General features: G+C 42.4%; 1 protein-coding gene and 1 pseudogene across 2 annotated transcripts in view; both read right to left on the bottom strand.

The window, feature by feature from the left end:
- Acin1 (apoptotic chromatin condensation inducer 1) overlaps positions 1-16773 on the bottom strand; it is a 46719-nt gene that overhangs the window by 11774 nt on the left and 18172 nt on the right. For both annotated transcript variants that reach the window (XM_021639620.2, XM_060391203.1), the window contains exons 5-8: positions 14523-14611; positions 11744-13003; positions 10943-11161; positions 8428-8546 (exon numbers count right to left, since the gene is read on the bottom strand). In XM_021639620.2, coding sequence (XP_021495295.1) covers positions 8428-8546; positions 10943-11161; positions 11744-13003; positions 14523-14611 — 1687 coding nt within the window. The remainder of the gene's footprint in view (positions 1-8427; positions 8547-10942; positions 11162-11743; positions 13004-14522; positions 14612-16773) is intronic.
- LOC132656450 (large ribosomal subunit protein eL34-like) lies at positions 36-8417 on the bottom strand (annotated as a pseudogene).

The raw sequence follows: 16773 nt of genomic DNA, 5'->3' as shown, positions 1-16773 counted from the left end.
GCTAGGCCTTTTCCCTTCTTTTCTCAGGTTACAACAGCTACAGAGGGCTAGTGCTACCGGGCCAGGGTGCTTTTTTCCAGTCTTCCCAGGGGGGCAAACAAGGGGCCAGGTGGACAGAACAAACAGTTACAGCTGCCTCATTGGAACACCCAAATTAAGTGAGGGGAAACAACAGAGCTGGGAATGAGAAATGATTAATAAAAGAAAAAACAAAGCTAAAGTAGAAATAGTTTTAAAGATGCCCAAAGCTTCCACGTCCGCCCTCAGAGCACCGAGACAGCTCTTTTTTATTACATGTCCACCATTCTCCCAGCCGGGGTAACTAACCTGCTGCTCACCTCTGGCAATAATCACATGCAACCAGTTTTCTAGGAAAAGTAGAAGAAAGTGGTTAAGCCTGGGAGAGTTTATTTTCCAAAAGAGAGAAAAGGGTGGGTGCCTGAAGAGGTAACAAGAGGACTGTTTCCAGTCTTTAATAAGGCTACTCGACCCAGGGTTGCCTACACCAATAGGGAAAAGGCAAGCGGACCTTGTGTAGCTAAAGCTTGAAGGCCTCTGAAGCAGACAGGTCAGTCGGAGAGAGGTGTTACGTGGGGCAGAGGAGGATGAGGTAAGCTGAGCACAATGAGGCTGAGAGACAAGCAAAAAGTAATCATAGGCATCTTCACTAGATTAACTATGAAGTGGGAAAAAATATCTTAACAAAAGATACATTCCTGCCTACAACCAGAGTGGGCAGGAGGACTGCCACAGGCTTGGGACCAGCCTGTCACAAAACAACAACAAACCAAAGCCAAAAAGACCCCAACAAAAACCAGAAATGGCAACAAAACACTGAAGAGACTCAAGAAGCTTATTTACTGCTTGAAATGTACTCAGCTCTTTTTCCCTGACAGAAAGCACACTGTAATCCACTCTCTGACAAGTTAGCACCCAATTCAGTCAAAGAAATCCAGAGATTCCATCAGATAAACTATCTTCCTACTTTTCAGTCATCATTCCTAACTTCTAATCCCAATACAAGGTTAAAAAAAAAAAATCAAATCAAGATGATCAGGGGCACAAGTGACAGAAAGGGGAAACCAAGCCTCCCCAGGCCAGTAACTAGTACCAGAAAATCCAGCATTCCTAACAGGCTGTCTGTCTGACACACAAGAGGTCAGAAAAGCACCCCCAGGGTAAGCAGGGAGAGATGCAAAGCTGAGGGGGAGAGGGAGGGACAAGCAGCTAAGAACCAGTGGGCAAGATCTCCCTGGGTGAGCCAGGCTGGCCTTGAACTAAGATCCTCCTGCCTTCGCCTCCAGAGCACCGAGATTAAAGGTGTGTGCCACCACACTGAACTTCAGAGCTTTTAGAAAAGAATGAAAATTTCTCTATGCTGATTAAAATCTTAAACTTACATGCCAAAAGTTTAAACTAAGTGATGTTTATACATTATTTTAATAAAAGTTCCCTTTTACATAGTGAACCTTGTCTGCTCATTAGTGAAGGCAAGATCCTACAGGGGGGTTAAAAAAAGTGAACCCAAGAATCAGACTGGCCCTACCTTTTACAACTGTGTGATAATGTCTTTAGAGTCCTGACAACATTCTATGCCACCACCTCGGCCAGGTGCTTCAGATATAACTGGTCTGCTACTCCCACCACTCTCTCTCTGCCTCGGTTTCTCTCCTGGGGGTCTCCACCATGTCTCTCTTTCCCCACCTCCATACAATAAATCTCTTTCATATCAGATCTGTTGTATGTGACATTTTTAAATATATCCTAACAGCAACTAAATTTCGTATCCTCTCCTATATTCTGCTAGTGTTGCCAATAATAATACCTACCTTAGGGACAGTGATAGCTCTGAGAAGTCTGGCTTGGATGCTGCTGTAAATCTAGGTAAGAGTATGTAGGAAACAGAAGTACAGGCAGTGAAGTCTCTGGAGGTGACAAATCTGAAGGTTTTTTTTGTGTTTTTTTTTTTAATTCAAAGGGTAGATACTTCCTCTGATGCTAAAATGTTCAGTGATGGAGATGAGAGGTTTTGACAATGCCCTTATCACTCTGAATAACAAATAATCAAAATCACTAGGTTACCTGCCACCTACCTCTACCCCACAAAGTTCTTCAGGAGTAGGAACTGTGTGCCTTGGTCCCTAGGTCAGGGCCTATCACAAATAGATATATGTATTTCTTAATTACAATGTAATTGTGGGTAACAAGTAGATACTTAACAAACATTTCTTGATCTAAAAGATTTCCCCCGTTTCTTCATACATATGTGAGCAGTGGGTCCCATGCATCTGGCCTCTATTTAAAGAGTCCCCACTATATACACACAAACAGACAAACATACACAAAAGCACAGTTTTGTTTTGTTTTTTTTCTGAGACAGGGTTTCTCTGTGTAATGGCCCTGGCTGTCCTGAACTCACTCTGTAGACCAGGCTGGCCTCGAACTCAAGAGATCTGCCTGCCTCTGCCTCCCAAGTGTTGGGATTAAAGACAAGCACCACCAAGCCCTGCTTGAGACCACACAATATTATCCCACAGAATGTCCATCTAAAATACTTTCTGCTGTTAAAACATCTCTCTAAAAGTGATTTGTTGGAAGAATTTTTGGTTACTGAAAGTTATTGTTATTTAATTCCAGAAGTCTTTTTTTTTTAAGATTATTTATTATGTACACAGGCCAGGAGACACCAGATCTCATTATAGATAGTTGTGAGCCACCATGTGGTTGCTGGGAATTGAACTCAGGACCTCTGGAAGAGCAACCAGTGCTCTTAACCTCTGAGCCATCTCTTCAGCCCCAGAAGTCTTAATAGGTAAAGGTTGCCTACCTGGAACTCACTTTTGGCCAAGGTTACTTCCAATCAGTAATCCTCCTCATAGTGAGATTACCACAAGAACCACCAGGTCTGGCTTCTATTATTGGACTTCTTTTCTCTTTTGAGAAAGGGTCTTATGGTGTATGGTTGGCCTGGAACTGGCTATGCAGGGCTTGAGCTCACAGGGACCTTCCAGCCTCTACTCCTGAGTGCTATGCTCCATCACATCTGGCCTTGACTGGAAAATTATATATTTATGTTTTTCAAGACAGGGCTTCTCTGAGTAGCTCTGGCTATTCTGGAACTCACTCTGTAGACACGGCTGGCCTCAAACTCACATAAATTCACTGCCTCTGCCCCCTGAATGCTGGGATTAAAGGCATGTGCCACCACTACCTGGCTGTATCTCTTTAAATAATCCCACTTTGTCCTTGGTTTTGATAACATAAAAGATTTGTTCCATCTATTTCCCTACACACATACATAAACGCATGTAACAACAATTTATGGAAAAAGAGGCTATGAATTTGAGAGAGCATGGAAGGGTATATGGAAGGTTGCAGAGGGAGAAAAAGGGGAAAATAATGTAATTATAATCTCAAAAAAAAAAAAAAAACAGAAAGATTATTTTATGTGTCTGAGTATTTTGCTTGCATGCATGTGCGTGCATGGTGTGTGCCTGGTGCCCACAGAGGTCAGAAGAGGGCACTGAAACTCCTGGAACTGGAGTGGCAGATAGTCATGAGTGAGTGCTGGGGACCAGACTCTCAACCTCTGAGTTGCCTCTCCAGCCTCTTCTATTTCCCTTGGATGAATTTTGCAGGACTCAAGAATAATTCCAAAGATGCTATTTTCAGAAGATAAGAACTCCTTCAAACTTAAACATTAACATCACATTAAACTATGAATGGCTTAAGAAAAACTAATGGAAAAGGCAATTTCTATAAGCATATGTTTAAACTTTAGTTAGTATAGAAAATCCTAAAATGCTAAGGATCCCAATGAAAACTTAATAAACAATACTGAAACCTGATATCCTCAGAGCCCCTTAGTTCCAAGACAAACAAGGATAGTATGATTTGGAGGGTTTATTCTTACATACACACTTCTCAGTGAGCAAACTCTGATGACAAATTATGCTTTTTGTTTGTTAAAAAAAAAATGTACTGCACTTCTGAGGAGCAAAGCATCAGATTTTCATACTAGTTTAAAAATACATTTCCTTCCTTTTCTCAAGGTACAAAGACAAATGATCATAGCATCAAGACTCTGAGGTTGTTATTTTCAATAAATTAGTGTGTACAGAAGGCTGAGTTTACAACAGGTCCGGTATATAAGTTCACTGCTGCCCATGAAAAAACTGCACCCACCTTTTACCTATACCCTACCCTTTGAAAAGTAAGTAAAAAAAAAAAAAAAAAAGACCTGGAACACAGGTGTACACTATCATAACCCACCCCTCTACTGTTTTTGTTGCAAGTAGAATATGAATTCATTTTTATGTGTCACATGTGCACATGTGCCCACCAAGCTTATCATGTAGGTCCTTAAGCTTACAGTAATCATTTCACCAGCCAAGCTCTCTCTCACCCTAACCCTCTACTGTTTGTTTTGTTTTTCAAGACAGGGTTTCTCTGTACAGCTGTCTTACAACTTCCTCTGCAGACCAGGTTGGCTTCACAGGGACCCACCTGCCTCTGCCTCCTGAGTGCTGGGATTAAAGATGTGTTCTCTACTGTTTATTTTAATTTCTCAAAAAAGATCTATTTATTTATTATGTAGACAGTGTTCTGCCTTCATGGACAACTGCTCTCCAGAAGAAGACACCAGATCTCATCATAAATGGTTGTGAGCCACCATGTGGTTGCTGGGAATTGAACTCAGGACCTTTGGAAGAGCAACTCTCAACCATCTCTTCAGCCCTACTGCTTTTTAACATAAAAATAACGCAGTATTATTTTTTTGCTGTATGAGGAGATTTCTGTTGTATCTACTACAGGTGAAGACTAGACTTTGGAACACAGCTTGACTTAACTGGGACTGAGGTCTCACAAACCCTTGCTCTGAGCAAGGGAAAAAAAATATATATATATATATATATACTACTATTACTCTTTTGAGAAAGTTTCACTGTCTATGTAGACTAGGCTGTCTTCACATTCAGGGAATAATGCCCTCCCCGCACCCCATCTCATGCCTCTGTGTGCCTGGTTTAAAGGTTCATTTCTTACATTTAGAGCACCTCAGACACAATCAGAACCAACTACAGTAAAAATGGTCCTGGAAGTAAATGTTAACGTTTTCCTAATACTTTGCTGTTGTTTTGTAGTCATGTCATTTTGAGATAGGCAAGAAAACCAAATTCACACCACCCAGGTTCTTTTTTTTTTTTTCTTTCATAGACCAAGCCTTGACTTTTATTACTTAAAAAAGCTGCATTATTTATTTTGCTTTCTGACTCTGTGCTTGCGTCTTCAACGCTTCCACAACAATTTTCTGCTCCTCAATAAGAAAGCCTGCTTGATCCTGTCATACACACGTGGACCTGTCATAGGCACTGCTGATGTGCTTCTTCGTCTTAGACAGTCTCATAAGGACTTCAGGCCTCGAAGTGTGAACCCCTCCAAGTCTGCCCGGGCACACACTGCATGCAGGTTTAGGTGCTTTCTCAACCTTCCTGGTGCACAAGTAAAAAATCCTGTTGCCAGGAGTTTGAGACAGTCCAGTTTTGTTAGAGGCTGTATTATAGAAGAGCCTACGATGGCATGTCAAACTCTGGACCATTCTGAGTACCTCTAAGCACCGTCCCCGGACGAGGAAAAAGACTAATCTTCTTTTGATTTAGTATTTTTAAATGCTCCTAGTTTTTAAGTTGGCAAGAGCTCTAGGGGCTGCCAGCCTGCTAAGATGAGGAATGCAGTAAATCAATCAGTTGAAATGTAGGAAAACCACAAAAATTTATTCACAAAATCTTTGTGAGAACAGCTGTTTGGCTTAGGCCTTTGAACACATCTTTTTGTTATGCTGCTGAACAGAATTAGTATCACAGATCAAGAAAGACAACTGACAATTTCAGTATTTGCCCAGGCTATCACCTTGTCAAAATCAATATGACTGGATTATCCTTGCATAAAATGACATTAAAAAAGCACCTCTAGCAGTGAAAATACGCTGGATATAGCCCTAAGCTTCATATGCCCCAGAATTGAATGGAAAAAAATCCAGAAATAAAGGCATTTCCAAATAATAACCAAAGCCCCTCTCTTGCTGCAGTCTTACAGACTAACCATCTAAAGGAGTACAAGGAACTCTGAAGACATGACTACTTCTCAAGCTGCACTGGAGCAGTTAGTTCTCCAAGGCGTGAACAACTTTCCTTTTTTGGTTTCCAAAACAAGGTTTTTCTGTATAGCCTTGGCTGTCCTAGAGCTCATTCTGTAGACCAGGCTGGCCTTGAACTCAAAGACTCAATTACCTTTGCCTCTCCCCCTGCTTCTGATCCCCCCCTCCAGTGTTAGGATTAAATGTTCTACCACACTAGGTATGACCAACCTCTTTCAAAGTGCCAGGGTTCAAGGTCATGCTGTACTGTACCTTCATAGAAATGGAACAGGAAAGGCCGTATTATTTTGTGTGACATACAAAGGGAGATTTCACCTTGCTTTACCAAAGATGGGGTAAGCTGGGGATTCTAAATACCTTCCAGAGACTATGAAGTTTCATTTTATGTTCTTAGAAGAAAAACCCTTTCTCAAAGGATAATGACCTTGCAAAGGGAGCAAGCTTTTGGTTTCTGAACCAAAATATATAATAGCCACAAGATGGCAGTAGAGGCAAGAATATGAGAATGGACTGTAGCAAACCTACCACAGCAGAGCATTAGACCATTAGTAGTCACAAGAAAATGAGATCATGCCATTTACCCACCACCCCCTAACTTAAACTTAAAAGACAGCTGGAAGTTCTTACAAGTTTGAATGATCAGATTATTACATTGAAGGAGACAACACTACTAGCAGAATTTAAAAACACAAATACAGAATGGGACTTTACCCAAAGCAATGCATAATTCCTGATGTTTAAAAGGGAAGCAATCTTACTCTTTCAATATATTTTTCATAAGAGTTTCAGACTTTGAAGCCAAGAATTCTGAGTAAATAATGAATACATAAAAATTTAAAGGCAGGGTTCTCACCATAGCAGGTTGGCTTTGAAACTTACTAGGAAGCCAAGGGTGACATCTCCATCTCCTGAGTGTGCACCATCATGCCCCTTTTCCTTTTCTTTTGTGAGGCAGACTCTTGGCACTTATCCCAGGCTAGCCTTGAGCTTTCAACTGTTCTGCCTCAGCTTCCCCAACACCGGGATTGTAGGAGAGTACTGGAGTGTGCATATGACACCCGGCTTGCTTCAGAACTTAATTTACAATTCAAAGCTCAGAATATTGAGTATCTATTCAACCATAAAATTAATTAGATATGAATATTGCTTTTACAATTTAAGTACTAAAAAGCTCACATTAACTGCAAGAATGAAGTGTCCCTTTTTGTTGTTGTTTTTGTTTTTTGAGACAGGGTTTTTCTCTGTGTAGCCTTGGCTGTCCTGGACTTGCTTTTGTATATCAGGCTTGCCTCGAACTCAGAGATCCACCTGCCTCTGCCTCGCTGAGTGCTGGGATTCCAGGTGTGTGCCACCAAGGCCGGTTGAGTAAACTTTACTATTAAAGTTATAAGTTACCTGCTGATTCCACGGCCTCCTATCTGCAGTACTCTGCTCTTGGCTGCATAAACCGCTTAACGAAGTAACACGCAGCCACCAGGGAAAGGCACGCGCCTGTGCAGTTAGTCTTCTCTTTTGCTTGTTCTGTTTTATGATCAGGATATTACTTCGTAGTCCAGGCTGGCCCTAGACTCAAAATCTGCCTGCCTCCATCTCCAAATGCATGTGTTACTAAGCTCAGGTTTATGTGACATTCTTTTTCTGTTTTTTTTTTTTGTTTGTTTGTTTGTGAGACAAGGTCTCTATATAGCCTTAGCTGTTATAATTTGATAACTTGTTGTATCAACCAGATTAACCTCTAACTCAGTGATCTGCCTATCTACTTCCAGAGTGCTGAGATTAAAGGCATGTGCCATTAGGACTAGTTTATATAAGGGCTTGATATGCACTGGCCTAGAACTCGCTATGTCAAGCAGTCTGACCTCAAACCTGTGACAATTCTTGTCTCATCCTCCTGAGCATTCTTGTGTACCAATTTATTGATTTTTCAGCAGGATTTCAGCTTGCTAATGTAAAATTTGCCATGTACCTCTTGCACCTACCTTGAAAATGGGATTACAGGTACAAATCATCATATTTAATTTTTTAGAACCTTACTATTAAACTGAGTTCTTAGGCTCAGATATAAGAGTCTGTTTTTCTTATGCCCTGATCACTATTTTCCAAACTACCTTAGTGTTCTGGGAGTTAAGGCCCTACCATTGTGAGATTAAAGACTGGCCTATGTCCACATAAAACTCTGCCTTTATATTTTGAAAGGAAACCAAGACTGTGGAGTCAAAGACACCCTAGCGAGCAAAGACCGATCCTACACTTGTTGTCTCCTTACTTACACAGTGTGAGGAGTCCTTTCTGATTCTGGTAGGTGAGAGCTCTGCGTCTCTGAGGTTGGAGGCTGTGTGGCAGCTGGTGGCTCTGCCTCTCCAGCTTCACACTTCTTTGGGCTCCCCTGCTAATAGAGAGCAAAGACAAACTAAAAATTTAATCCTGCTGGGTTCACTTTCTTTAACTTGGAGGTAGTAAAAGACAGTGCAGGACATACATGGTAGTAGGATCATATATGGCTGTCTTTGTTATTTTAAATGTGGAAAGGGATGTGGCTTAGAAACAAGTACTGCAAAAAAATCTTAAGCAGGACGTGGTGGAGCACACCTTTAATCCCAGGACTGGGGAGGTAGAGGCAGGCAGATCTCTTTGAGTTCAAGGCCAGCCTGGTCTACAAAGTGACAAAACAGACAGGGATACTATACAGAAAAACTTTCTTGAAACAACAACAACAACAACAAAACTGTAGCTCTGGCTGGCTTGGAACTCACAATGGGACCAGCATAGCCTTGCTATTAACAAATAACCACATACTTCTCCCTCCTGCATTCTGGGATTAAAGATGTAAACCTGGCTAAAGGTAGGTACTTGAAGACTTTCTAGCTTGGGCCCAGTGGCTAAGGCCTGTAATCTCAGTACTCAGAAGGCTAAGGCATGAGGACTTACAAGGTATGCCTACATAGCAAGACTCTGTGTTTTTTTTTTATTCCTTTTCTTTTTCTTTTTTCCCCCAAGACAGGGTTTCTCCTGTGTGGCCCTGGCCGTCCTGGAATTCAGTCTGTAAACCAGGCTGGCCTCAAACACAGAGATTCACCTACTGAGTGTCTCCTGAGTGCTGGAATTAAAGGCGTGTACCACCACTTTCCGGCTAAGACCCTGTCTTAAGAAAAAGAGTAAAAAGAAGTCTGGGGACATAGACCAATGACACTACTTTTATGTTTAAGACTAGGGGCTTATCCCTAGTATGAGGGAAGACTTGCTCTAGGGGCTGGAGAAATAGATCATGATATAATGATTGCCTACCATGTATGAGGCCCTAAATTCCATCACTGGTACTGAAATAACAAAAGGAGAGACAAAGATTCTATTCTAGCAATCATTTTATTAGATTAAGGATGAGGTACTGGGGATTAAACCCAGACTTCCTGCTTGCTAAGCATGCACTCCACACCGAAGAACTTCTGTACCCCAACCTTTTTTTTTTTGACACAGGGTAGCCAAGACTGGCCCTGACCTCAAAGCAGTCCTGCTTAACACTAAGATATAGGCCTGTACCAACATGCTCTAGAATTCTTCTTTTCTTTTTTGACTGGGTCTCTCGTCAGGCGGTGGTGGTATACACCTTAAATCCCAGCACTTGGAAGGCAGAGGAGACAGATCTCTGAGTTTGAGGCCACCCTGGTCTATAATTCCAGAACAGCGTGCTACACAAAGAATTCCTGTCACAAAAACCCCAAAAAAACCAAACCAAAACAAAAAAAAACCCCAAACCAAAACAAACAAAAAACCCCATGCCAGTCTTAAGAACTCTTTCTTGAGAGACCTGAGAAAAGGCTTCCCTTTGGGGTCAGATAAATGGAAAGGTTCTAAGGAAGAATGTACCATAAGCTACCTGGAAGAGGAAAACTCTGCTGTTCAACTTCACACAGAGCTTTGACTAACCAGGGAGTTAAGGTTTATACAAACATTACGGTGTATACACCTGCATACACATAAGTATGTTAAAAAAGAAAATGTGAGGTAGTAGGAGTGGGGGTGGGGCTGGTGAGATACAACTGTGGTTAAAAGCACTTGCTGCTCTTGCAGAGAACCACATTCAGTTCCCAGTATCCACATAGCAGCTCACAACATCAACTGCAGCTCCAGAGATCTGATGTCTTCTGCATTAACACAGAGAACATATTCATGCAGGCAAAATGCTTACACACATAAAATAAGTCTTTAAAAAAAAAAAAGAAAGAGAAGAAAAGGCAGCAAGATGACTCAGCTGCTGATGACCTGAGTTCCATCCCTGAAACCCACATGGTGGAAGAACTAAAACGTGTTCTTTATTCCATATGCATGCCATGGCACACATGCCAACCCCTAAACAAACAAACATTTTTGGTTTTGTTTTTGCTTTTCTTTGAGACAGGGTTTCTCTCTGTAGCCTTGGCTGTCCTGGACTTGCTTTGTAGACCAGGCTGGCCTGAACTCACAGTGATCTGCCTGCCTCTGACCCCGAATGCTGGGATCACAGGGGTGCACCACCGTGTCTGGCTCTGGGTTTTTGTTTTTTAAAAAATTTTAAGAAGTGTCCTCAACCCTCTGCATTTCTTAACTCTTGTCCAGACAGATACTTGAGTTTTATAGTGAGGCAAATGTGCTGGGTATATTGGCACACACCTGTAATACTACCAAGAGGGAGGCCAAGGCAGGATCATGAGTCCTGGGCTATATATCTATATATCTAGAGATACTAGGATCCTGTCTCAAAAACACTAAAGAAAGGGGAGATCCAGCCTAAGGGGCTGAAGAACTTACCTGCTCTGGCTGTAACCTCTGGATCACATGCTTCTGCTCTGGCTCAGGCTGGCTCAGATACCTCCCCCGGACAGAGGCTGGGGACGTGGAATTCTTCTCCTGTGGCTCAACGACCTGCAGCTGTGGCACTGATGGAGCTGCAGCCTCCTGACCACAAGAGGGATCTTTGGTTTCAGTGTAGCTGGTGTTGCTATCTCTGGAGACTCCAGGGCTCAGAGACTAAAAACACAACAGAAAACACAAAAAGAAAAATTACTTTACATAGCAAATATTTGGGAGAGACAAGTTGGAATGGATGACATATATTCAAGAGACCATGAGAGTGTTCCAGCTTTTGCTGATCCAACCCATACTCTGGGTCTTTTTGTTTTGTTTTGTTTTTTATAGAGACTACTGCACAAATGGGCAGTAGATTTGATACACAGCCTAGGATGAGCCTGAACTGAACTTTTAGCCTCTATCTCCCAAGTGCTGGAAGTACAGGTATGGGTATTATTAATACCTGGCCTTCCTATAGATCTTTTTGTCTCATGTGTGTACTCCAATTTAAGTGAATAACCTCCAATTACTTATTCAAATGATTTACTAAATCCCATCCAGGGCTTATACTCTCAAGAAGCGAATATTAATGAAAGAGGAGTGTATTCGACATGCTTTGTAGTCAACGGAGTTCAGAATGGACAGGGATCCCAGTGACCAATGCACTGACTCTAATGAAGGGAACTTTTCTGTCCCTGTTGGAAATCACTACAGGTAATTCTGGGTTTCAAACTTGTTAGGGACAGGGTTCTCCATAGTCACCTTTCTGCTGCTGCTTGATGTGGAACGGGAGCGGGAGCGTGACCTGGACTCTGATGTTGACCTAGAGCCCACCGTGGGTCTACCATGAGGGTTGGCATGAGCTCGTGCTTGGGATACCTCTCTCTGTCTAGATCTTGGAGATGACTGTGGGCAGCAGGCTGAGCTGTCAGGAGAGCGAGATCTGGATCTAGAGCTGGAGGATGAAGGTGAGGAGGACCGGCTGGAGGCCGAGTCAGGTGACTGCTTCAAACTGTGGTCTGGGGAAAGAGTGTGGGAAGCTCTTCTGCCCTCCTTCTGTTCCAAAGACTGCTTTTTCTCAGGTTCCTCTGTGATCCCTTTGGCAGGTGCTAATTCCTCTGTTAAAGGGAGGGGATGAGCAGACTTTTCAGGCTCAATTTCAAGACCCTTCTGGGCTGAGTGTTCAGGCAGTGTGCTTTTCTGAGCCAGAGGCAGAACACTTTCTTCTGACACTCTCTCTGCTGGAGGCTCTGCTTTGGTGTCGATAGTACTTGACAACGACGACAGGCCTCTTACCAACTGGACAGTACGCGGGGACACGATCGCCTCCCTGGGTCCAGCATCTGTATTAGGAGGAGATAACTGAATGAGGACAGGCGGTGCTGGGCCTTCCACTGGCTCTATTTCTTCCTCATCCTGGAGTTGTATATGAGCCGGTGGAGATGATGCTTCCTTGGTAAGTAAAGGAGGGGGAGTTTCCTCTTCACCAACTATTTGTTCTGGCTGCAGCACAACAGGGGCCTTTTCTAGGTCCTCAGGAAGAGGAGGCAGGGAAGGAGACTGTGATTTTTCCTCCAAGCCTTGTGAAGATTTTGCCTCATTTTCTTCCCGAAGGAGAGCAACTATTTGTGTCTTTTTCTCTTGTTGCTGTCTGGCCAGATGACTTCTTCTAGCTTCTTCCTGGGATCTGGTAACTCGCCCTCCTGTCTCTAACTCATCCTTTTCCTGGGATCTCATGACTTGGGACTTCTCATCCATTACCTTTTCAGGTTTTGCACTGGTCATTTCTTTCCCCTCTTCATCCTCAAGCTGTTTCAGAATTGGTGCCTCTGCCTCTCTAGATTTCTGTCCCTCATCTATCTCCTCTTCCTCTTCATCATCATCATCATCTTCCTCTTCCTCTTCTTCCTCCTCTATTTTTAAATTTCGATCTGCTCTGACTCTCAGGTTTCTAGATGGTGTTTCTTGATCCTCTTCCTCCTCAGCAGCCTGGCTGTACTCAGAGAGTTTGGCTGCTCTTGCCTGAAAGAAAAGATATACAATAATTTCAAATATACTTGATCACAATTACAGAGGAAAAAGCATCTCCCAAAATACTCTTTAAGGAAGGAAAAATTGAGTGACACGTGCTTTCAGCAACAAAGGAATGGTTGAGACAGTCAACACTAACTCTTGGGTGCCTCAGGAAATCAAAGTAGAAGACACAACAGGAGCACAAAGCTGCTTCTGGCTTTTTAAGCTTTCAATCTCTTTTTACTTTGTTAAAGATTTATTTTTATTATTTATGTACATGTGTGTTATCTGTGGAAGCACAAGTGCCAGCAGCAGCCAGAAGAGGGTACCTAATGCCTGGGAACTAAAGTTACAGATGGCTGAGTTGCCATCTGGGTGCTGGGGCTAGAACTTGAATCCTCTGGGAGAGTGGCCAGTGCTATTAACTGTTAAGCCTTCTCTCCAGGCCCAGCTTTAGTTCCTAAGTTTTATTTCATGTGTATGAATATTTTTCACATGGATACAGGTACACCATATATGTGCCTGGTACCTCAGGTTAGAATAGGGTGTTTGAGCCCCTAGAACTGGAGTTAAGAACGGCTGTGAGCCACCATGTGAGTGCTGGGATCTAAATTCAGGTCTTCTGCAAGAACAGCCAATGTTGTTCACCACTTAGCCATTTCTCCCCAGGCCCTAACTTTTTAATATTAAGACAGAGAGAGTATCTAAGAAAGTAGAGGGAAAACTAACCCACTGTTACTTAGTATTTATCATGACAGTTTTTCCCTTTTCTCCTTGAGATGCAATCCCACATCCTGCTTCTTGTCCTCCTTCTTTCTTCCTTTCTCTTCTGAGGTAGGGTCTCATGATGTAGCCCAGGGTGGTCTCAAACTCAGTGAGCAACTGTTTCTACCTCTCAAGAGCTGAGAATACACATGCGTCACCACCCAAGACTGTATCTTTGCACAATTACCCTGTGGCTAGACTTCTTCACTGTTCCTTTTTAACATCATTTCATAAAAGTTTTAATTGAATAATTATGTCATATTTTGTCTTATTATATATTTCAGAATATATATAGTCCAGCCTACTGACTTTCATATTTAACTTTAAAAAAAATTAAAAAATTATGTCATTTGTTTATACGTGTGGAGCTCAAGAGGACAGCTTGGTGGGAGGTGTTACTCTCCTTCCACTCTTGAGAGTCTCAGAGACTGAAATCAGGTTATCAAGGCACCTTTATTCACTGAGCCCTCACATTTACACATTTAAGTTTTTAGAAACCACACATTAATACGTTCATGTTAGCCATAGTGGCACATGCTGTAACTCCAGCACATGGGAAACTCAGGATCCAGTGAGACTCTGACTCAAAAAAAAAGTTAAAAATGTACATGTTTGCTGAGAAGTCTGAGGGCCAGAGCAGGTCTAACTAACAAAACAAAAAAGTGTTATTAGAAAGATGGTCAAACAGATGCAGACAGCGACTCCAGAGGAGCCTGAAATGGCACTGCAGAAAGCGGCAACTGTGTTGTAGGGGTTGGGTTACCTGTCTAACCCTGGATGATCGTCTCTCTCCTTTCCTCGGTTTCTCATCATCAGATTCACCTTTTTCTTCAGAAAAAGAGGAGCTTTTTCCTATCAAATGAAAGAAAACCAAGTCATATTCACGATACGAGCTCCCTGACTCATGACTTTTTAAACTCCAACCAATCATTGCCTACAAACTTTCTGTTTTGTTTTGTTTTTGTGTTTTAAGACAGGTTTCTTTGTGTAGCCTTGGCTGTCCTGGACTCGCTTTCAAGAGCAGGCCAGCCTCAAACTCAGAGTGATCCGCCTGCTTCTCCATCCCAAGCGCTGGGATTACAGGCTTGTGCGACAGTGCCCAGCCCTGCCTATGAGCTGATTAGTAAAATGTTGCTACATTTCTTACATACACACACACACACACACACACACACACACACACACACACAATCAAGGGTTTTTTAATAACCTGCTGTGCATGCTGAGGGATATTTCAACACCTCAAAAAACTCAAAAGTAACTTCCAGGAACTTGAATGGTCACTCAAATATACAATGTTAGCCCTCTGGAGGTTGAAGCAGAAAGCCTGACATTGGTTATGCCAGCATGAGCTGTTTTATGCTTAGTTCCAGGTCAACCTTGACTACCAAGTGAGACTGTGTCTCAAAAACATAAAACCAAGAACTTTTACTGCTTTGTATCCCCTGAGAAAATTATTTTATGTGTATGGATGTTCTGCCGGCATCTATGTGTGTGCACTTTTTCTAACTTTAAATAAAAATATTTAATTGGGGCTGGAGAGATGGCTCAGAGGTTAACAACACTGGCTGTTCTTCCAAAGGTCCTAAGTTCAAGTTCCAGCAATCACATGGTGGCTCATAACCATCTGTAGAGAGATCTGGTGGCCTCTTCTGGTGTGCAGGTATACATGCAGGCAGAATGCTGTATAAATAATAAGTAAATAAATCTAAAAAAAGATTTAAAAAAATATTTAATTGTAGGAGTGCTATGTCTGCATGTATACCTACATGCCAGAAGAGGGAATCAGATCCCTTTACGGATTGTCAAGAGCCACCATATGGTTGTTGGTAATTAAACTCAGGAATTCTGGAAGAACAGTCAGTGTTCTTAACCCTGAGCCATCTCAACAGTCCACGTGTGCCTGGTTTTTACCTTCAAAGGTCATAAAGGGTTTCTGGAACTGGAGTTACAGATAGTTGTGAACCATGTGGGTGCTGGCACATGATGTGGGTCCTCTGGAAGAGCAGCTACTGCTCCCAAAGGTCATAAAGGGTTTCTGGAACTAGTTGTGAACCATCATGTGGGTGCTGGCACATCATGTGGGTCCTCTGGAAGAGCAGCTACTGCTCCCAATATGGAGGCATCTCTTCAGACCCTGTATCACTTCTGAAAAAATGTACCTAGTACATTTTTAGTACTTGATGTATTAGACCCTCTTACCCCCAACAGTGAGAATTATAATACAGGGTCTTGTGCACACTGAACAAGCACTCTGGGGGGCTGCAGAGATGGTTCAGCAGGTAAGAGCATTGGCTTCTAAAAGACCTGGGTTTGATTTCCCAAACATACATGGAGACTCACAACCATCTGTAACTTGATTTTCAGGAATTCTGATACCCTCTTCTGGCCTTCCTGATCATCAGGAATGCTCAAAGTACACAGACATGCAGCCAGGCAATATACCTATATGTATGAAAGGTTAAACAAAAATGGTAGAGTTACCATTAAGCTATAACCTCAACCCCTTGCTTTGCCTTGAGATGAATTATTGCTATAGTGCTGGAATTTATATGTGTAAGCCATGTTGGCTCTACTGGCTAGGTCTGACCGAAATATAATGAGTAAATATACCAGTCAATCTGAACAATCATAAACTCAAGAAATGAGTAAAATAGTCTTATTTTGTCGGGTGCAGTGGCACATGCTTGTAATCCCAGCACTCAGGGAGGCAGAGGCAGGTGGATCTCTGTGAGTCCAAGATAGCCAGGGCTACACAGAGAAACAAAAAGTCTTCTTTAAAAAAAAAAAAGAAGAAGAAGAAGTTAGAAATACAGCTCAGTAGTATGGAGTGCTTACCTAGCCAAGTGGCAAAGGTCTTGGCCAAAGCTCCCAGGAATTAAAAAAATAATAATAAAATAAAATTCAGGTGGTGGTGCACACCTTTAATCACAGGAGGGAGAAGCAGGTGGATCTCTGTGAGTTTGAGGCCAGCTGGTCTACAGAGTGAGTTCTAGGACAGCCAGGGATATACA

The sequence above is a fragment of the Meriones unguiculatus genome, chromosome 9, assembly GCF_030254825.1.
Source record: "Meriones unguiculatus strain TT.TT164.6M chromosome 9, Bangor_MerUng_6.1, whole genome shotgun sequence".
Taxonomy (NCBI): domain Eukaryota; kingdom Metazoa; phylum Chordata; class Mammalia; order Rodentia; family Muridae; genus Meriones; species Meriones unguiculatus.
Note: the sequence above shows the minus strand (reverse complement) of the source record. Positions and strands in the feature narration are given on the sequence as shown.